Genomic DNA, 23,439 nt, shown 5'->3' with positions numbered 1-23,439 from the left:
TTATCAATTTTCGCGCCAGTCTCTCTCTCTCTCTCTCTCTCTCTCTCTCTCTCTCTCTCTCTCTCTCTCTCTGGAATGGGGCCCTTCTGTTTGCGTATATTTATTTAATTCTTAAAATTATGTTTACTTTAAGTCTAAAAATTATGTTTACTTTAATTCTACAAAATATTCATGGCCATCCCCATGCGCGGGGGAAAATTAAAAATTTGTTCATTCACACCATGACAGTAAATTATATAAAAAAAAAAAAATATTCCTCGGACCCTCCCAAACACACAAGTTAAACTGAAAAATTAATATTACCCTTTTTTTGCTTGATTAGTTTATATGTTTAGTCACAGTTGAGTAAGAGAACTGTCTGTTTACCTAGAGTTATCTCTCTTAATGCATTTCACAATGTGAAAAAAATATTCTGTTCTTGATTTTAATGGATGATAAGGGCAAACACATCAACGAAATAAACACACAAAATAATGAGATGTTTTTTATATATTCATTATTTCGCCAATCACGGGCAGTCCTATTGGGACGGCATGCATAAATTTATACTTGATTAAAAGATCAAAGTAAAAAACCATTTTTTTTTTAAATAAAGAAATTTGATTATCTACATTTTATTTTTATTAAAAAGTCTATTTTTTTAATTACTTATATTGTCTATTAAGATATTTAGCATTCATTTTACATTCCTTTCTATGTTAAACTAAAATCAACAAACATATAGACAAAGAGGAAGTGTTTGTGTTTTGTATGCAATGATTTGGGAGAAAATTGTAGAAATCTCAATTTTATTGTCCAAAATGTATGATTGGTATGAGCTGGTATAGTTTTGACGATGTTGTTAGGTTGATGAGCCAAAGAAAGTTGGAACTCGGTACAAGGTGGACGATAGTGTGTGGGTGCCGATAGAAACAGAAATATAACATCAAAGAATGAGTAAATTCATGTGAAAAACATCTACATGTCATTTTTCTGTCAGTGGTGTAACATTGATTATAAGTGGTGTAACAGTGTGTCAATCTTCAGGTTATGAAAAAATGAAGCTCGAAATCTTTTATTTAAGGGCAAATTTATCATGTTTTAATTAAATGCAATCCAAAATAGAAATTACTTTATATTACGAAATTTAACACACTTATTTATTATTATCGCTGGGTCAGTAATGTAGCCTTTATATCAGCGGTAAAACATAATAATCAGTGGTGTAACACTTACATTTTGTTCCAAATAAAATTAACTGACAATAATATATGAATATTCGAAAACACCAGTGCACTTGTAGTCATGTCTTTTTTTATGTTTCGCTAAAAAAATCCAGTTGTTTTCTTTTTAATGCTCAAATAAAAAATTTGTTACGCAACACCAAGACTTTAATTGTCTCAAATGTTATGTTGGTCACTATGTAAATGTGTCAAATATTTTCTGTTCTCTAATTCTGATAACTTTAAATGAAGTTAGTTGATATAAACTTTATGTCCATCATTTCAAAAGAATTACATTTTTTTATTTCAGATTTTTTCCAATACTGTATGTTTGTAACACCACTAACAAAATGTTCACAGTTCATCTAATTTTAGTCTACTTATCAACCAAATGGTAGATTCCAACGTTTGCAAATTTTAGGATGTTAAACTTTATTTTTTGTTAAATCTGTTTTTGACTATCAAAGTAACTTTTTGGCAATAATTTTCTCATTTTTTACATTTTTCAAAAGTCTGTATATTTTGATAATGACCCATACTAAAACTGACATGCTTCACATCTGTGTGTGTTATACTGACATGTACACTTCTGTGTGTTATACTGACATGCTACACTCCTGTGTGTGTTATACTGACATGTACACTTCTGTGTGTGTTATACTGACATGCTACACTTCTGTGTGTGTTATACTGACATGTTACACCCCTGTGTGTGTTATTCTGACATGTACACTTCTGTGTGTGTTATACTGACATGTACACTTCACTGTGTGTTATACTGACATGGTACACTCCTGTGTGTGTTATACTGACATGCTACACTTCTGTATGTGTTATACTGACATGTTACACTTCTGTGTGTGTTATACTAACATGTTACACTTCTGTGTGTGTTATACTGACATGCTACACTCCTGTGTGTGTTATACTGACATGTTACACTTCTGTGTGTGTTATACTGACATGCTACACTTCTGTGTGTGTTATACTGACATGTTACATTTCTATGTGTTATACTGACATGCTACACTTCTGTGTGTGTTACACTGACATGTTACACTTCTGTATGTGTTATACTGACATGCTACACTCATGTGTGTGTTAAACTGACATGTTACACCCCTGTGTGTGTTATACTGACATGCTACACTCCTGTGTGTGTTATACTGACATGTTACACTTCTGTGTGTGTTATACTGACACGCTACACTTTTGTGTGTTATACTGACATGCTACACTTTTGTGTGTGTTATACTGACATGCTACACTTCTGTGTGTGTTAAACGGACATGTTACACTTCTGTGTGTGTTATACTGACATACTACACTTTTGTGTGTGTTATACTGAAATACTACACTGCTGTGTGTGTTAAATTGACATACTACACTGCTGTGTGTGTTATACTGTCATGTACACTTCTGTGTGTATTATACTGACATACTGCACTTCTGTGTGCGTTATACTGACATAGTACACTTCTGTGTGTGTTATACTGACATGCTACACTTCTGTGTGTGTTATACTGACATGTACACTTCTTTGTGTGTAATACTGACATGCTACACTTCAGTGTGTGTTATAACGACATTCTTCAATTCAGTGTGTGTTAAACTGACATACTACACTTTTGTGTGTGTTATACTGACATGCTACACTGCTGTGTGTGTGTTAAACTTACATTCTACACTTCTGTGTGTGTTATACTGACATGGTACACTTCTGTGTGTGTTATACTGACATGCTACACTTCAGTGTGTGTTATAACGACATGGTACTCTTCAGTGTGTGTTAAACTGACATACTATCCTTTCGTGTGTTATAGTGACATACTACACTGCTGTGTGTGTTAAACTTACATTCTACACTTCTGTGTGTGTTATTCTGACATGCTACACTCCTGTGTGTGTTATACTGACATGTTACACTCCTGTGTGTGTTATACTGACATGCTACACTGCTGTGTGTGTTATACTGACATGTTACACTTTTGTGTGTGTTATACTGAATGCTACACTTCTCTGTGTGTTATACTGACATGTTACACTGCTGTGTGTGTTATACCGACATGCTACACTGCTGTGTATGTTATACTGACATGCTAAACTTCTGTGTGTGTTATACTGACATGGTACACTTCTGTGTGTGTTATACTGACATGTTACACTGCTGTGTGTGTTATACCGACATGGTACACTTCTGTTTGTGTTATACAGACATGTACACTCATGTGTGTGTTATACTGACATGCTACCCTTCTGTGTGTGTTATACTGACATGCTACACTTCTGTGTGTGTTATACTGACATGCTACACTGCTGTGTGTGTTATACCGACATGGTACACTTCTGTTTGTGTTATACAGACATGTACACTCATGTGTGTGTTATACTGACATGCTACCCTTCTGTGTGTGTTATACTGACATGCTACACTTCTGTGTGTGTTATACTGACATGCTACATTTCTGTGTGTGTTATACTGACATGTTACACTTCTGTGTGTGTTATACTGACATGGTACACTTCTGTGTGTGTTATACTGACATGTTACACTTTTATGTGTGTTATACTGACATGCTACACTTCTGTGTGTGTTACACTGACATGTTACACTCCTGTGTGTGTTTTACCGACATGCTTCACTGCTGTGTGTGTTATACTGACATGCTAAACTTCTGTGTGTGTTATACTGACATGGTACACTTCTGTGTGTGTTATACTGATATGCTACACTGCTGTGTGTGTTATACCGACATGGTACACTTCTGTTTGTGTTATACAGACATGTACACTCATGTGTTTGTTATACTGACATGCTACACTTCTGTTTGTGTTATACTGACATGTTACACTTCTGTGTGTGTTATACTGACATGCTACATTTCTGTGTGTGTTATACTGACATGCTACAATTCTGAGAGTGTTATACTGACATGTACACTTCAGTGTGTGTAATACTGACATGCTACACTTCTGTGTGTGTTAAATTGACATACTACACTTCTCTGTGTGTTATACTGACTTGCTACACGTCTGTGTGTGTTATACTGACATGCTACACTTCTATGTGTGTTATACTGACATGCTACACTTTTGTGTGTGTTATACTGACATGCTACACTTCCGTGTGTGTTAAACTGACATGTTACACTCCTGTGTGTGTTATACTGACATGCTACACTTCCGTGTGTGTTAAACTGACATGTTATACACCTGTGTGTGTTATACCGACATGCTACACTTTGAGTGTTTATATTCTGACGTACTATACATTTTCGTGTGTGATATACCGTCATGCTAGAAGATTTCTCTTTATTTTCTCTCTCCGAACTGCGAAGAATTTTACTACCTAGTTTCGTAATAATATTTTATTTTACATGATACTTTTTCTGTATCTGAATATATAAAGTTTTAAAGGAAAATATAGGGTACAATATTACTTTTTTTTTACAAGCATTCAATTGCAATCTGTATACGTTAGTAAGGACAATCCAAATGGTAGGCACATTCAGCTTGATATGCAATTATTCTTATCATTATATGTTAATATTGCACAGTGTGCGGATATAATTAATTAAACTGCATTTCTGTATATCATTTTAGATATACAGTATGTATTTAATAATATCTGTGTTTTGATAGACTACTACCTCTATATTTCTTAGTATTCATATACTTATCGAACACTGTATGGGCACTGATGATACACTTTTTGTGTGTAGAAATAGTTCTATTTGGTGTGAATAGTCATCTATGCGACCTGCTTATCACAACTAATAGGTGTGTTCTCTTACCAATACAGTTGCTTCCTCTTTATTTTAAATACATGTGCAATTCCACAGCATCATTGTTATAATTTTGATTTCAGTCCGCTCTTCTTTGTGTGAGGTTGAAATACTATAAAATGGCTATATGACTATCAAGCCTCTTTAATTTCTATACTCTATATATACTGACATAACCTTTAATAACGACAGTTCATGCAGGTACAGAACATAGGTCTTTGAAGTTTCCTATTTAGCTGTATGTTGACTCTTGTAGAAGATCAAAGCGGTGACCTCACAACTAGAGTTTTACAAACGTTTTCGATATCCTCTTATCTAACACGGAATCCTTCTTACATTTTATAGATATTTTGTCCGATTAGATGATTAATAAAGTCGTTAAGTGTTTTGAAATGATTCAATGGGAGCGATCAGGCCAGTACTCGAGTATTACGGACATACGTAGTAATCCATTGTAAAACGTTCAATAATTGTTGTAATGTTGTGAGCCCAAATGTACATATTTTGGTTAGGACCGGGTGTCAAATAACAACGAATTGTTACCGTACTGCACCACAATAGCGACACGGAAATAAGCACAGGCCATGTTTACAAACTCTTTAATTGTTGGACAGGGCTACAGATAGTCCTAATTAGCGGGAGCGTTTGACTAATTTCACGGAGTATGTCGAAGCTTTGTGTTGGGAAAGAATATGATTTTTCCATTGTGAGCTATTCGCTTTATCGGTGTGTGTAAGGTAGAAAGGCTTTGTTGGTCAAAAGCTGATTACTAGAGAATCTTATTGTACTTACAACGGGCGAACTCACGGTGTAGCGAGACATTTTGGGGAACAATTTTGTATAATCATTATGTTGAGAAGAATTCTTGAATCATTAACAGTTTTTAACATGCCTTGCAATGGGGTGTGTATAACTTGAGAAAAAAACCATCAAGAAATTCTATAAAGTGCTGGATCCGTTCAGATTTGGAGACCATGAAAAGACCCAGCAGAATTATGAGAGGTACTGTTCTGGGGTATTACAGGGCCCAGTGACATAAGACGATGCAGGACCGGGACATTTAATTAAGTGACAACTGCCTTTATCTATATTTGACCAGGATCTGGCAGTATCAAATTATTTGATTTTTGTATGAACAGGATAAGTCCCCGTGCTCAATGTTGACAGTGGTCCACATTTACCATTCTGTCTCGGTTCAGTCAGTTCTGTGATTTGTTTCAATACTTCATTCAGCGTCATCTGTAACCGATTACACTGTGACTGTATAGTTTATTTACAATGTAGTGACATCCGATCTGACGGGGAAATATACAATTTTATCAGTGTTGGATCGTGTGGCAATGTGATACACTCGTACGTCGATCGGTTGTCATTAGATAATCGTAAAGGAATATTGGTGATCGTAAGCTGGTCGTAAGCATCGCTGGGATGGAGAGTCTGACGGTTTTGAACAGCCGACGTTCTCGCTGTCACTATACGTTTGTTAACGGGAGGCTGACGGACGTACAATACAAGCCCCTGTATATTGACAGCCTGGGGCACCTGTCCACTCCCCCCTACAACCCATACTCAAGCTACTGCGACCCGTATGACGGTAAGAGAGAGAGAGAGAGAGAGAGAGAGAGAGAGAGAGAGAGAGAGAGAGAGAGAGAGAGAGAGAGAAGGGGCTTGTGTTTAAACCCAATATACATGTATATGCCTAAACTTCTTTTGGTGTTTATAAACAGTCTTCAGAGACAGGGTTCTTCAAACACTGACAAACAGTGGGCTCGACTGAACAAATTTGGACATAGGTTCATATTTGAGAATTTTTTTTTGTAAATACATACATGTATGTTAAATCGATCGGTCAACATATAAAAAATAAGCAAAGAAAAAAAAGTTATTTTTTCGAATTCATTTAAACAAGTCAGTGTAAACAAATCATCGTAACTCCCCTGTGTTGGCGGCACGTTTGTCACAGCTGTGTCTTTGAATAGCTGAATGCATTTTTGCTCATCTTAATTAAATTCCTTTAATATCTTTCATTCAAACTTCTGTGTGTTTTACAATGCATAGCTAACCGTTACAGGATTGATCAATGTTTTTGTGTTCAATGAAGAACTATGTCTATTGTTAGCTTCCAGAACAAACACCAGTGCAAAGGGCTGACATATTTCGCTCTGAATATTTGATCCATTAAAAATAAGGAGAACAAAACAATCCTTACTATTCAGGATAATCCTAACACAAGTGTAGGGGTTAAAATACACGGACAGCTTTATAATCTGTGTAGCGATTGGCATTTTGAAGTGCCAATTCCTTAAATTACTATTAACATTTTCATCGGATTTTCCGATTATCGATAATCCGTGAGAAATTAAGAAGTCTTGTATGACGAAAGCTGTATACAGTCCCCTTTTGTTTTGTGGTCTATATGAATTGGATTTTTCATTCAAGGGTTATTTCATTTAAACACGAAATACTCTTACTATAATAAAAAATGTATATATGGTAATTTGTTTGTAAACCATCACCGGGTCTCTGCAGTAGGGCACCTGCTAGATTGCAGAAACCATGCATGAACCACTTGATTGAATTAATCAATTGCGCTCACGCACATCTTTTCGAACACGTGTCTATCCGGGCCGTTTGTTTTTGTCCCAATTTTGATTTGTTGATTGTACATACACCATCAAAACTGAAACCAGTACCTGCTCTAAATAAATCTAATTCCCGCCCATTATCCCCACTCAGACGAACGCTCAATATTACTTTCACATGGCTGGGATAGATTTAGAAAACATGTTTTCAATACTCGATAATTTGAAATTCCTTTCCATCTTATCCTCCTCAGGTACGCCAAAAATTAGTTAGAACATTAAGACGCAAAAATTAACGCACGGCTGCAGTGGGTTCGGTGCAGACAAATAACGTCTGAAACTAAACGACCTCCTCTCGTTTGATGCCAAAGTTTTGATAGACACCTTTTCTGTTCACTTCTGCCATCACCTGCGAGAGAGGGGAGGACGGGTGTCTGACAAGCTTTGGGGGCTAGGGATTTATTGTTTCGAACAAAAAAATGGAAATTTTACATCTTTCGATATATCTTCAATCTATTCCCGGTTCGGATCATGGAGTATTCAATAAATGACGCTTAACTTAGAAATTGGTCAAAAACTGAACAGAATAGGAAAATAAGGCGATTGAAAGGAAATTCAATGTGGAATGGTAAAGTAGTAAGTGTGCAAACATTTTGCGTCAGTGCTGATTATCATACCAGTCACAAGATAGGTTTTAGACTCGGCGAAGAATATCCACACGTGCTCTCATGCATTCTTCCCCTTCCTAAAAAGACAACGATTTGTGTGCGAGATCTCCATTCTGTCACAATGGCGTGAAGAACACATCGGAGCCTCTCGAGCTCATGTGAAGACTCCACTGATTTTTCTACATTGGATTGTTTTTCCCTCAAGTTTTGCTTCATTCCTTGGATTTTTCAGTTTTTGCTAATTGTGACGTGTTTTGGGAGCTAGGGCAGCTGTGACAGTTTTGGAAACAGGTGCGTGCTGTATGCCCAATGTCATTTCACCATCATTGCAAATACAGTCAAACCCTTATATCATGCACCCTTTATTGACCTTTTGATAAAGAATTGAAATTGTCATTCATTTTAACAGTGATTAAGAACTAATTATCGTCACTATACTACATGCGAACAAACGGGAACGTTAAGATTATAAATAGAGAACGCTACATAGTAAAATGTCACAAGACAAGTACCATTACAAAAAGCCGACGGGACCCATCATTCAGGCCGATAAGAAAGGTAGGCTCGCTGTTGTATTGTGTCGCACTGTATATTGTACGAGTAGAGTAGCTCGTATTCCGGCAAAGGCGCTTTCCATCTAAACCTGTGTAAAATTGTATGCATACCTTTGCAATAAAATTATTGTTTATATAGAATAGGGGTGGAATTTTTTTATTCACGGATTAAAATGGAAAACGTCTATGCTCGTGTTCGAATGGACGTCAGTGCCCAGCCTTTGGTTTCTCTACCGTGGGCTTGCAATTTGAAGGTTTGTTGAAAACTGACGTAGAGAAATTATATAGTCTGAAGAAGTGCATGCATGCATAATGCATGTAATTTATAAACATTATGTAGCACTCGTGAATGTGCGGATCTAGTGGGGGAAGTTGGGTGGGTCTGGACCCCCCTTTGAAAATTAAATTTATTTCTTTAATATTGACTCGGTAAAATTTCCCCAAAATATGCCTCACCGTAAATTTGAATATTCCTCGGAACAACCCCCCTTTAAAAAATTATGGATTCGCGCATGTCAGTACCACCACACGTGCATGTATTTGGTTATGAGCTTTGTACATCATTATGACAGAACTCTTTTTATAAGGAGGTAAATGTGGTGTCTGTGAAATTTTTTTCCAAACCAAAACGGTAGAATGCGTGGAGTCCGTCTGCAGCGTTATGATGCACAGTGGATGCTCAAGGTAACAGTGCATAAACAGATGACTTACACGACAAAAGGATTTCAAATTCTCCCTTATTTGTCAAAGAAATGAATTTTGCAAAATATGACATTAATTAAATTTTGAGCTATAACCGTTAATATGACGTTAGGGCCTGCTCCTCTACAATTCTTTCAATTCAATGCAAAATGCAAACTGAACAAGGCCTATAATCGCATGTTATGTATGTCTCTGAATCGCATATCAGAGATGGAAGATTGAAAAATTATCTCGGTATTATGACAAAGAATTATAAGGAAAATCTTGTTTTCAAGCTTATCAGTTCAAATCGCTCCAGAAGCTACATGTATATACTTTATCTTTGAAATATTAATCCTTTGGAAAAAAAACACTATAGAAACCAATAATATACATTGACCCCTCAATGCATAGATTACAAATATGGGTATTGAAGATATTTTGACATAAATATCTCCCTCCCCCCCCCCCCCCCCCCCCCACCACCACCACCTCCATCCGAAGGAAAAAGGGAAAAAAGTTTGCATGTGATAATGAAAGATTGTAATTGTTAGTACAGCTTACTCCACTTATATTGAAATCGCTTATTTTGAAATAGAAATAAATCCCCCGTTTTTGCCTCTCATATTCTTTGCATTGATTTAACGGATATAATGAAATCGGTTATATTGAAGCCACTGATCAGTCCCCAAAGGTGATAATTAGTTGTTTTTAAAACTGTTATATTGAAGTACTCCCTGGCGGCTGTCGTCACGGTTGGTGACAGTAATTATGCCAGACTGACCGTTTGATATACAAAGGTGTGAATTAAGTTCTCATCATGTGTGTTTTTATACTTCTATTAAAAAGTAAAATTTATTCACTGTTGAAATTTTTGTTTTTACGAATATGGATGAATTGAGGCTAGACGTAATATGGAAAAACCCACAGAAAAGAAATACCTTATCTCCGGACGCTAAAAAAAACTAGTTATGGCCATTTATGAAAGGAAAAAGCCTAAATTCGAAATAGCAAAGGATTTTGAGATTATCGCATGTACAGTAACGATGATATACAAGCAGCGTTCAGCAATATTTGAAGCGTTTGGGTCTGGTGATTTTTCTCTAAAACGTAAAAGAATGCGATCGGAGATTATGATGAGGTTAAGATAGTAACAAAATGAAACTTACAAAACTTTCAGATATAATTCTAATCAAGCTTTCAAGGACTAATATTCCATGTAATTTGTTCACTGTATAATAGATACATGATGAACAAATAATTTGTTCGGGTTTGGTTTTCTATGTTTGCATCTGGATTGAACTTTCAAAAATGGCGGCTTCACATCAATCAATTTCGCTTATATTGAAATACGGATATATTGAAATAATTTGAATGGTCCCCTGAATTTCAATATATCCGGAGTAGGCTGTACATGTATTTGGTGTTAGATTTTCTATCGTAAGATGAGAAGTCATAACATGCCTATATATGCTGGAGATTAATATTGATTTTTTTTATTGCAACATACAGATATGTCAAAAATAAATGTTAATATGCCTATTTCAACATGTTTTATTCAATATACATGTATAATTGTACTATTTTTCCTAGTGTTATCACTTTGAAGGGAGGTAAATCTGTCATCGTTGATCGTTACACAAGCTGATTAAAAACTTGAACTGTTTGGAATGAAAGGTCCTGTTAAATATTAAACTCATAACTTAATGTGAAAATAGATATGTCAATATGTGAATGAAGTCATTAAGGTGTTGCTTGAAGTTTTACTTCACTTTGATACCTCCCCTAGTTGATGACAGTCCAGAGGACCTAGCGTCTATCTTGACTAATCACCTTCGTTGAAAATCTAATTCCTAGCAATGAAAGAACTTGTCTCCAGGGACTTCTCTACTTCTAGCCTCTACGACCTACCCCTCAGACAAAACAACAAAGGACCAGACAACAACTAAACAGAATTCCTGATTAAAAATAGAAGTTTTAGCAAATTAGAATTTTTTTTTTGGTTTAATCTTTCGACCTTGCTGAGGTGAGAATAAAGGTGATTGGTGTGTAGTCGGCTCTAGGCAGGGAGATGTTATAATTCAGAAACGTTAGACAGTTGATGGCTGATAACACCACTAGCTTCTGTTTATCAATTACACTTAGTGTATGTAGGGAGTTTTTCTTTTCACTACTGGTGAGGAAATTCAGGGGAGGAGAAGGGTAAGACATATACGACTACTTCCACTATCCTCAGCTCGTAAACCAGTCTTTTATTACATCATTTAATCATTAAGAAAAATAGAAATGTGAATGTCATATTGACACTGTCTATCAAGTTAATAGTTTGAAGGAAATTAAAATTCAATTTGTTTCCTGTTTTAAGTGAATCAGGATTTCCATTTCGTTGAGTGATGGTAGCATTATATATGGCAAGTTGAAGGTAAGCAAACGAACCAACAAATGCATACTAAGTATTTTATTTCAATGAATTTATATCACAAAAATTTATAAATGCTATTTGATACTCTTAAAAAGATATTTGTTCAATTATTTTCCATAAACTTCTGTGTACAGTGTAGATCATTTAAGCTTGTGCAATGTTTAATTTGATTGGTAAATGCTCATGCGCTATGTGGTTTTTAGTATGCACATATACATAGCTAATTATACTGAAATCTTGAAATTCTGTTGTTTTTTTTTAATAGTGCCTGTTCTTAAATACATTTAAGTTATATAGGACATTTTCTTGGAACTGATATTGTGTCTTTAGAAACAATTTCAAATGCTGGTATGAATTTTTGTATTTTTGCTAAGGGACTCTATACTTCTATCATTAAGAGGTCAATTCTCTTCAAGTTCAGGGTTTGTCACACCTGATGAACTTATACACTGGAACCCAGCTAATCATAAGGACACAGAAAAAATCACCTCATAATAAAAAAATAAAATTCACACCTGTGGTAATAAAGGAGTTAGTTCTGATGATCTCGGCTATGGTCGGTGAGGGGCACCCTGGTTCCTTCTAACAGCCCCGTGTCTGACATGCTTTGCTAATTATCATACCTGCTGATTGTTCTTTGCTGGATTTTGTCGGTTTTATGGATTTTATAATGGCTGTGGCTTGATGGATAGCAGATATCATCCTTACGGTCATTTGATAGATGCATATCTTACTCGGCCTTTCCTCTGTCCTGAGTGACCCTGGGAGCAGTGACCAGCGAGTAGATTCAGGTGTCAACTTATTGCCCAGTACACTAAGTGATGATGGAGCACCATAAAATATATGTTATGGGAAAACTTTTGCAATATTTTATGCTCTCAATTTACTTTGACTTTAACATGATAAAAATCTAATTTTCTTTCATATAGAAAATGCTGCACATTTTGTTCTGTTATTGGTTTGTTGCTTGGGAGAATTTCAGAACATGAATTTTTGCTGTAAAAATTGTTGTTGTGTGCTAGCTGTGGAATGCAGGAGATGAATTCAGATTAGCTCTGCTCTGAAGTGTTTAGCTGTCAAAGATTCTGCCTGTCTTGGATTTCCATGACAACCTGTTGCTTTTTGCACCAGTGATAAAGGTTGTCTTTGGAGAATCGGATTTTATGTGAATGATATTTGATTTTTTTTTTTTAAAGTTCAGTTTTTCTACTTAATTTGTCTGCAAAATATAAGAGTTTTGCAATAAATGATCTTGCAGTTGAGCATTGCTAGATATCAACGCCATTTATTCAGAAGCTGTAAAGCCACCAAGTTGGTCTGAAAAGTACGATCCTTAATATAGTTGAAGAATCTCCAGCCCCATATACCGGTATCACCACTTTATCCTCCCCTGTAAATAAATATATTACTCTAAAGGCTTTACCTATAACTTCTGTACCCCATCAAAAGGAGCTTTCATTGACCATTATGATACCACTATTCCAGCCTACAATATCTGTTCCAATACTACAGTTTGGACAGTTAAACCAGTATATTGCCACTATATCCTGCATAACTTAGTGTTTGACCCAAACAGACATGCATTGGGAGAACATTGGAGCAGAGTCATTCATTGTTGTCAGATCTTGATCAACAATTTAAAGCAAATGTTTTACATGGAGTACTCCATGCAAAGTTCCTTTACATTTGTACATGTACTGCAGTGGGTTGATATCAATATGAAGTGATCAAATTAAAAACAAAAACAAAAAACTACATGTATATGATAATATATTATAACACCAAAAGTGATGCTGTATGTTATCTAACTGATTCAGACAGATATTTGCAGTATGCATTGGCAATGTGGCAGCCTTCAAAAAATTGTTATTATTTCTGTTGAACCTACTGATTGCTATAAATAGCCCTGTGTTGAATGATGATAGGAGGCCACGATATATGGTGTTGATACAGGCAATTACTTTTTAATAGGTTTCTATAATGAACCTCTTGGACTTCTGATTCGATAATTTGACTAAGGTAAAATGTCAACACAGCCTGTCGATATTGTAACTGGATGTGAATCGGGTCAATATTTACACTTTTGGTCAGTCTCGGAGTGAGATTTATTGACCTTGATTAATACCTTGTTCAAACCCCCCCATCTTATCCACCAGCTGTCTCAGCATGGATTTTTGCAGAGGAAAACAATTCCTGTCAATTTGTCTGTGCCTTTCATGAATTTGAATGTAATGTTATGAATGATCAATTTCTAGACATAATATTTTAAGTAATTTCATCAAATAACAAGGTGTGCCAACTCAATTTCAATTTGCTGGGTGGGGGAGGGGTGATAAATTTGAAGTAGATGATCCCTGCATCATGGGGCGAATGTACGACTGGGGAAGATGGGGAATGCTGCCAAGAAGTTAGCATTACACAGATCAGGAAGCATCTACTGATGATTGTTATAAACAAGGAAAGACTTTGATGTGGGTGCTGACGCTAGGTGACAGCTGGGTAATTCTTCTCATATGCTTCACTTGATTTGTCTGAGGCTGTATCTGCAGCACGTCTTGTCCTGTGACATACCTTGTTATCATCTCTGTCCGTACTGACCACATGGGGAATCTGTGTCCAATCCCCTCAGGTGGTGGCATGCACTGTGTAAATAATCACAGACAGACAGACAAATATAGCAATCCATGCCAGTAGACACACAGGTGGAGTTGTTATAGAAAAAGATCAGTCATGCAATATTATGATGGAATTTCATTCCTTCATCCATTATATTTTATTATTAATTGATCACATTGAGGGTATGGAGTGGTGAACTGGAGGAGACATATGCCCTACATATAATATTTTTAAAAATAATATTCTGCCCTGTTATGTGGGTGTTTTGAAGACATTTTTATGTTACTTATAAAAAAATATGTCTCCCGTTTTTATAGGTTATTGATCTGATATAAGTGTAATCTGCCTGTGTATATATAGAGCTGGCCTCACCAGAAATCAAGTCAAGAACTATCGATTCCTAGTGGATGTTTTACCTGTCAAAACTTTTGATGTCAACTGGTCACACACTTGGCATCCCCCCTTCTACATGTCTTTGCACTCAAAGGCTGTTTGGTTTTCTCAGCCTACAGGCTTTAATATTGGCCCATGATTGAATATGCAGATCACATCACCTCACTTGTAATGTAGATGAAAATTTTACATTAAGGTACATAGATTACTTTGGCCATTTAAAAGTATATTGGAAGACGTTGTATGGAATATATTGGTGTCTGTTTGGGTGTGGAAGATCGCACTGTTACACCTAATGGTATCTGAATGAACCTTTTAAGGAGAAATTTTGACTCTAACGCGGAGATTTACGCCTGTGATGACAAGTGGAAAAGAAAATTTGGGAGATTTTTGACAGTCCGTTGGACAGAAGGAAAGACTTGCTGATGAGATGTTTAAATTTGTTTTTGGCTGGGTTCTGGAGGTCAGTGTAAATATTGTTTTAGGTGTTGAATGGTTTTCTAAATAAACCCCTCATAATGTATAAAGAAACCACATGGAATTGTTGGGTAAATCTGTTCATTCACTGTGAAGAGAGAAATCCGAGGACTTACTCCGTTAATCAGGACTGTGCAATTCTAATATTCATCAGAAATTTATGAGGAAGTCTCAAATGACAGTCCATTTTTGTAACTCACTTTACGGAATATTAACTTGAAATCATCAAATGTTTTATTGAATCTAGAACCTAATTACGCGAGTGATGATGTGGAAAAAAAGAGAATTGAACACAGGCTTAAACGCGGCGAGGGATTATTCTTTTGACCGCATTGAAAGGCAGACTTATAAACAAGGATAAGACGATTTTGCAGGATACACCACAATATAATGGAGAGTTTAAAGGAGTCATATTTTTTTGCACAATATAGAAAAGAGTTTGGAGATAAAACAGCACCGGATTCAAGTAAGTTACAGAATTGATGAACAATTTTGTTTTTTGGGGTTACCTTTAGATTTGTTGTCATTAGATTGTACATTTTGTGTGTCATTTAAATGATTGGGAACCATTGCGTGCTTTTTGATACCTAGCATTCATTCATAATAAGGTTAGAGGTACTTACATCAAATTAGCTAAGGTACGCTTTTCATTGGTGTCAAATTCCATGGTGTTATTAAAATCCAATTTGTTGGTTTCATTCAGTGTTAGAGCTGGTGTTACATCTTTATTATTGCTATGAGTCACAAGACAATTTAAAAATAATGGAAATTTCTGGCTCTTGTACTGGTTCTGATTTGAATTTAACTTCAAATAAAAACACCAATCTAATGTGGGGAATGAAATAGATGATTTTGATAGAGTGTGCAGTAGCAGTAGTCCTGTACGTACTGTCAACAGGTCTGTCTCTGCTGTCTTCGTGAACTTTTTAATCTGGTGACTTTTAGAGATCTCTCTTGTCACATAATTGCCACTTACGATAGCTTTCTTGAACTCATGCAGACAGTCATCTACTGACTTTATAATCCTCACTGATAGAGGGGAACAATCCCCACCAAATGCTGTTTGATTATGAATCATTTAGCCTCCAATGAGAAGGGGCGCTTGAAATTCTTGAATATCATACAGATCTTGTAAGATTTCAATACTGACTCATATCTGATCTGCACATGTTGCGGAGGAAAGAGATCTGGGACTAGGTGGTGAGAGTGTTGCTGCATTTAATTGTCTGGAATCAAAGGGTCGCCGAGTCACTCTGTAAGGTGAGGGGCATGCATTCTGTAGATATATCTCACCTTATGTTTCAACCTTTTTACCTTCAGTCAAATTTGTGTTGCAGAGATTCACTCGAATTTCTTTGTAGGAGACATTGAAAAGTTTTTGGAAAAGGTCATGCAGCTATTTATTGCTTGTAAATTGGATAAATATGGCAATTGGGGGAAGTCAAGAGCACTGAATGTAGAATGAGAGGTCTAGAGAAGAATATTCATCAGGCTTGTCGTACATTTGATTTACACACTTGGCTGGCTAGGACCTTTTTTTTAACAATAAACCACTACATGCATTTGACTAAGTCTAACTGTATGTGAGGTGATGCAAAGTGTGATGTATTGCATATACTATGAATGGCTGCAATTGATAATTTGATACACAAGCACTGTTTTAATTATTAATGAAGACTCATTATTACCTGCACTCTCAAGGTAAAATTAAATGCTGGATTTGCATTAAATATTTTTTATGTATTTTGATGAATGTTCAGTTACTTTATTTGAAGGTTTTTTGAGAGTCCTCAGAAGCAATAAAAGTAATGAATGTGTATGCTTAAGCTGATCACAGAGTAAACTGCTTTATATCGTAATTATCATATATCTGACTAAATATAAAAAAACGGAGGTATGTTATTAAGGTGTAGAATTTTAATGGTTTTAATAGTATTGTATTGAGCTAAACAGGTTAGCTCTTTTAAACGGATGATAACTTCACTTATATTCCATCAGTCATGCTTCAGGTGATGCAGCGTGGATCTAATTTTCCAGACAACGAATAATTCAGCTGAGATAATTGCACTGTACAGCCAAATTCACAGGAAAAATATGAGGAAATTATTTTGTGCAGTGTTTGAATGCACTGCATGGTCACTCCTGGGGGTGAAGCATGTGTCATCATAAGAAGTAGTTTAGTGATATTTATACATGTAGTATTTTCATTCTAAGAAATAGTGAGGAAACCAAATACCCCTAGAATTTTCTCTTGGTCTTATAGTGCATGCTATTTTTTTTGCATTTATATGTATTACGTAACTAGAGTGCAGTAAATGTCTCATCATTTTGGTTTCTTGAGAGATCTGCAGTCTCCATCACAAAGAACAAACCTCAGACGCTCACAGCAACTGACGTCACAAACATGTACATAACAGTATAGCTGCATTATAAGTCATCAGACTCTGTGATGAATATTTATTTCAGATAGAATTCTGACTAAATATGACTTTTGTTTTGGTGGGTTTGAACCAGTAACCACTGTTTTTCTGTTGCGTCTTCTAAGAAGTACATTCCCATGAAGAGCTAAGCACTTAATGCAGGGAAGGGGGAATCTCTTGGTCAAGTTGTGAAAGAGGTATGGAACTCGAATTTGGCATCGGCTCATAATATTGACATTCTTTTCGATGTTAGGCATTGTGGTTTAAATAATTAGTAGATTATCTGTTAAAAAAATGTAGTGGTTGTGTTGGTTCAAGATTATCCCTGATTATGGTCTTGGTATGTCATTCAGAATTAGAGTATAGTAAAAGACCAAAGGTCTGAGACATTGATGTATAATCAGAACTATATTTTAAAGAATTTCCTTATTGCTTTCTGATTTGAATAAGCCTGATTTGTGTACGGTGTCTTTAAATGACAGTTGTCTCTTTTCACAATTGGTCTGAATTCATAAATTAGCAGGGCCTCTTTCTTGTTATAATTACCAACTCGATATGTTGGGACTCTCTGCTTGTATCGGGATTATAAACAAGAAATATGATACAGGTTTCAGTCCGAGTCAGAAAGGACGTGCAAATTAAGCTGGCCCCGTTTGGACCACGTTAATTGATAACGCATGCAAATTGGTTTACAAGCAAGGATTTATCTAGTGTCACAGGTGAATTATCCGTGAGATGTTTCTTATTCTGGACCATACACAGGCCGGTCCAGTACCTCATACCAGACTGTTTAATTAGGGACATACACGGGGGAGCACTTATCCCGGGACTATTATAGATGTCTTGCCATCATGTGACCTTGATTAGAGTATGTACATTACTTACTTGTGTGTTAATTTATTCATGTGTGGAGACTTTACGGTCAAGTTGATTTGAAACTTATTTGAATTAATTACTGGACATTAAGTGGACTAGTTCAGTGACCGACTGATAGATTAGTGTCCGCACTATAGCCTACAGCACCCTCATGGAAGAAAACACAATGGACTTGTTTGAAAAGCTTATAGATAATGCCCAATAATGGACTGTATAGCACGCACAGAAACATTCAGATGTCATAAAGCTGAAAAAATTTGTTTTTGTGATCTTGTACATAATTGATTCAAAGGATCTTAAAAGTATACGGATCTTTGTGTCGTATTTAAGTCTGACTGCAGTATACCGGCGAAGAATGGCCGAGATTATTAAGAATATGATGAATTTTATGAAGTGCAGGACCGCTAGACCATTGTAGTGTTTATTTATTGGCTATCATCACAGGGATGTAATAATATGGCAGTGCAGTGTTTACCGTGGTGGTGTAATTCCTTGTAGGTCAGTTAGGGTGATCTCGTTTGATAAGGTGTTCCGACAGGTGTTGTACATTAATAGAGTGCTAGCATTTACACATACCATATAAACGGCGATGGACTAATTCCTGTACTTACTCATGGGGTATATATATGTCAGGGACTGTTATTTCTTGGAAATCAATGATAATCCTTGATGAGAGCTACATGTAACGATGCCATTACTCACTAATTCCACAAATAGGAATATGAATTATAGATCATGTGTTTTGTGTGTCTTTGATGAAATATTTGTGTACCGTGTTGACGAGCTGAAAATGGAGAGAAGAAAGCATGTGAATGAAAGGGAAATTAGAAAGACACTGTAGTGGAACAGATAATTTGAGGAATTTATCAAGATGATGTTTGCTGTGACAGGTGAGAAACTTGAGTCTGTGAACAGGTAAACATATGATGTAATGTAGAGTGTAGAGGGGGGCCCTTTCTGTGTGTTCTCAGCAAGTTTAACATAACCCTAATTACGATGAGCCTTTGAGGCAAAACCCAGAAAGTTGCTCTTATATATCTGACAGTTTATCATCCTCTTCCCCCTAGTATGTTGGGTGCAGATACATAAGGCAGCGAAAACAAAAACAAGCCTAGAATCAAGAGATGAAAGTGTCTTCTGTTGATGATACAATCGAAGAACTAAACCCAGAGCCCGAAGCCTGGCAAACCACCAAAATCACATTCAATGCATTCCTCTTCGATGTTTATACATTACAAGAGAGGAAAATTTAAGAAGGATGATTTTATAAAGATGATGTCTTAAATTGTAAGTAGAGTTTTGGTGGGGTATAAACAGTGGTTAACCATGTGGCCCTTCCACTTGACTTTAGCTTAGACCTGCTCCGCTTGATGTGGCAATTACTCCTGGCATCAGCTGACATTGGACCAAACAAATGTAGTCTTTTATTTGCCGAGTAATGTAAACTATGGTATTTAAGGTCTTGAAGCTCTCCACTAGAGGTTGTTTTCAAAATAAACACATCAGTTGAACAGTTTTGCAACTGGAACATGATTTTTTAGTGTTTGGCTGTTCCAATTTGTTAATAGAGTTGTTTTATGACACATTATAACAAGTTTGCATCTTGCATCCCATGGAAAGCCCTTCAAACACTCTCTCCATTGATTGCATTCTACTAAGAGTATATACTGATGCTGGTGCTGTGTGTTGTTCTGCCTCCTCTAGGGCAGTGTTTTTGTAAGGTCATTGAAGATATCACAAACTTGTAGGCAGTCGCAGAACCTTCAAGTCAGATATATCAATCAGTTGGGAGATAGGGCCAGTCTTGTATTTCCTGATTTCCTCTCAATTATTTTGTTTGTGTTGATTTTGTGATAAAATCATTTTATTCCCTGCTATTATCTTAGTATTGAGAATTAAATCTCTTTTATCTATTTAAGCATATACAGCTGTCTTTAAATGAATGCAGGTTTCATTTTTTTAATTGTGCATAGGAATTAAATTGAATACGAACACAGTGCTTGAAGTTTGACAGTATTACATGATCAAGACAAGATCAGGTACCTTGAAATCTAAGTCAGGTAGATACGTAAGCCTTTTAAGAACAGGTGAGATCAAATTTGATACAGTAATAGCTTCTAGACCATCAAAGAAACAAGTTTGTAACAGATTGTCAATTACGCTATTAAGTGTTTACGACCTTGTTGAGCCTTTGTAGCAGAACCTGTTACTGTGTCTGACCAGGTGAAAATTGTTCTCTGGGAAGTGTAGATGTTACAGGTAGATCTGTGTAATTCAGTGGGCCAGGGGTTGGGTTGGTGAGGAGTTTTACCCAGGTTCATCATCTCACTGCCACAGGTTCCGTTGCAGACACTTCGGCAGTCAGGATCAGTAACTCTGTCGGCAGTTCATTCATCAAGTCAACCCGCCTGTCCTTTTAAATGATATAGAAAAGGAGTGCAATTTTCCTTTAAGTTTTTTTTCTCTTCTGACATAGTGCATACATATGTAAATAGCTGGATTGGTGCATTAGGAGAGTTTGTGATTTAATCCAAGGAGAATAGCTGGGCCTGCAGTCTGTGAAGTGGGCAGGTCGGACAATCACCGGGGATCGGTGTCCGGGATTTCATTCATGTCTCCTAGATCGTTGAATCAACACTGGCTTTTAGTTTTGTCAATTCAAATAGCAAGGAATTGGAATGTTTACATCACAAGCATTCTGCGACATGTTTGGATTACACCTTAGATTTCTGCAGTGCAGGCAACATGAATAACTTATCTCTGTGAAGCATTCAGCCCAAGGAAAACAGGTATAGCAGGAACTTGTCCAATTTGTGGATAAACTTAGAATGGAATAGCTCACTGCCTAGGTGTAATCTTATTTTATGTGATATTGAATGCCTCCTTATTTATTTTTTTAGTTATGGTACTTAATGTAGGTGTGAGCCCGTGAGAAGTGAGTGTTCTTGTATGTGTGTGTGTGCGAGTTTTATTTGACTGTTTCTTATATTACACCATATTCTCTGTGTCAAGTCGATTATTCTTAATGACTGCTCCAGACACTGTGTGGGATAAGTAAGTAGTAGTTATCTTAAACTCCAAAGAATTAGATTTCTGATAGTCTCATTAGGAAAGGCAAGTGGAGAGATAGTATCAGTAAAAGAGAATATCATTGGTAAAAGCTAGTGGAAAGCTGGTAATACTATCATTGATACAAGCTAGTGGAGAGTTAATATCATTGGTAAAAGCTAGTGGAGAGTTGATATCATAGGTATAAGCTAGTGGAGAGTTAATATCATGGGTAAAAGCTAGTGGAGAGTTAATATCATTGGTAAAAGCTAGTGGAGAGTTAATATCATTGGTAAAAGCAAGTGGAAAGCTGGTAATACTATCATTGATAAAAGCTAGTGGAGAGTTAATATCATGGGTAAAAGCTAGTGGAGAGTTAATATCATAGGTAAAAGCAAGTGGAAAGCTGGTAATACTATCATTGGTAAAAGCTAGTGGAGAGTTAATATCATTGGTAAAAGCAAGTGGAAAGCTGGTGATACTATCATTGATAAAAGCTAGTGGAGAGTTAATATCATTGGTAAAAGCTAGTGGAGAGTTAATATCATTGGTAAAAGCTAGTGGAGAGTTAATATCATTGGTAAAAGCTAGTGGAGAGTTAATATCATTGGTAAAAGCTAGTGGAGAGTTAATATCATTGATACAAGCTAGTGGAGAGTAAATATCATGGGTAAAAGCTAGTGGAGAGTTAATATCATGGGTAAAAGCTAGTGGAGAGTTAATATCATGGGTAAAAGCTAGTGGAGAGTTAATATCATTGATACAAGCTAGTGGAGAGTAAATATCATGGGTAAAAGCTAGTGGAGAGTTAATATCATGGGTAAAAGCTAGTGGAGAGTTAATATCATGGGTAAAAGCTAGTGAAGAGTTAATATCATAGGTAAAAGCTAGTGGAGAGTTAATATCATTGGTAAAAGCTTGTGGAGAGTTAATATCATTGGTAAAAGCTAGTGAAGAGTTAATATCATAGGTAAAAGCTAGTGGAGAGTTAATATCATTGGTAAAAGCAATAGGAAAGGGAATATTGACTGGGGAATGTGGCCAGAAGCACGTAAGATTTGATGGTATATACTGCAATGTCCCACAGGATATAAAGAGAATGTAAAAAAGTAAGGCAGGTGATGTGTATCCTATGGTATTGAAAGGTTTGTATTGACAAATGCTGAATGATGAAATCTTAAGTTCAAATTAGCCTTTGTCAATAGGCTCTGCCGAATGCTGGAAGATCTTCTCCATACATATTCTCTGTGTTCTGTAGAATGCTTCCTAACGTGATAAGATGTCAGATTCATCTTCTCTCTTGAGAGCTGTGTCTGTGAGTCAGCCAGGAATAGCATATCACTGATGTATCAGCTTGATAAAAAGGTTTTGTGAGAGATATTGATCCCATATTGTGAAAAAACAAAACTGATTTGATGTGCTGTTGGGGTCTATCCTTCACACTGTTTAATTTCATTGCAGTATGGTTTAGATAATTGATGAGAATTGGAGGGAATATTTTTAATTATCAAGCCCTTGGGGATTGCCACTTACAACTAGTCTTGTCGTATTCCCTTTAAAAATGAGCCCATTCTGAGTTTTTGCCTTTTTTTAAAATTTTTTTTATCAGGAGCTGGCATTGGTTGTTGGGGTGGGTGTGTGGGTAGAGGGGTGAATCACGGCTAGACACCTGTATTCTGTGTCAATTATTAATATGCTGCTGGGTCAGAGGTGCA

At 36.2% G+C, this 23,439-nt stretch overlaps 1 protein-coding gene across 14 annotated transcripts in view; it reads left to right on the top strand.

The window, feature by feature from the left end:
• Positions 1 to 5,651: 5,651 nt before the first annotated feature.
• LOC105321680 (serine-rich adhesin for platelets) overlaps positions 5,652 to 23,439 on the top strand; it is a 65,293-nt gene continuing 47,505 nt past the window's right edge. For 4 of the 14 annotated variants that reach the window (XM_066074568.1, XM_066074576.1, XM_066074573.1 and 1 more), the window contains exon 1: positions 5,653 to 6,581. In XM_066074568.1, the coding sequence (XP_065930640.1) occupies positions 6,416 to 6,581 (166 nt within the window). In that variant the 5' untranslated portion in view covers positions 5,653 to 6,415. Of the gene's footprint in view, positions 6,582 to 7,969; positions 8,529 to 8,651; positions 8,796 to 11,837; positions 11,895 to 15,473; positions 15,847 to 19,344; positions 19,567 to 21,225; positions 21,466 to 23,439 lie in introns of those variants that run through there. The other 10 variants (XM_066074581.1, XM_066074571.1, XM_066074569.1 and 7 more) reach the window with 8 other exon arrangements.

Source organism: Magallana gigas, chromosome 2, assembly GCF_963853765.1.
Source record: "Magallana gigas chromosome 2, xbMagGiga1.1, whole genome shotgun sequence".
Classification (NCBI taxonomy): Eukaryota; Metazoa; Mollusca; class Bivalvia; order Ostreida; family Ostreidae; genus Magallana; species Magallana gigas.
This window is presented reverse-complemented; position numbering and strand designations above follow the sequence as displayed.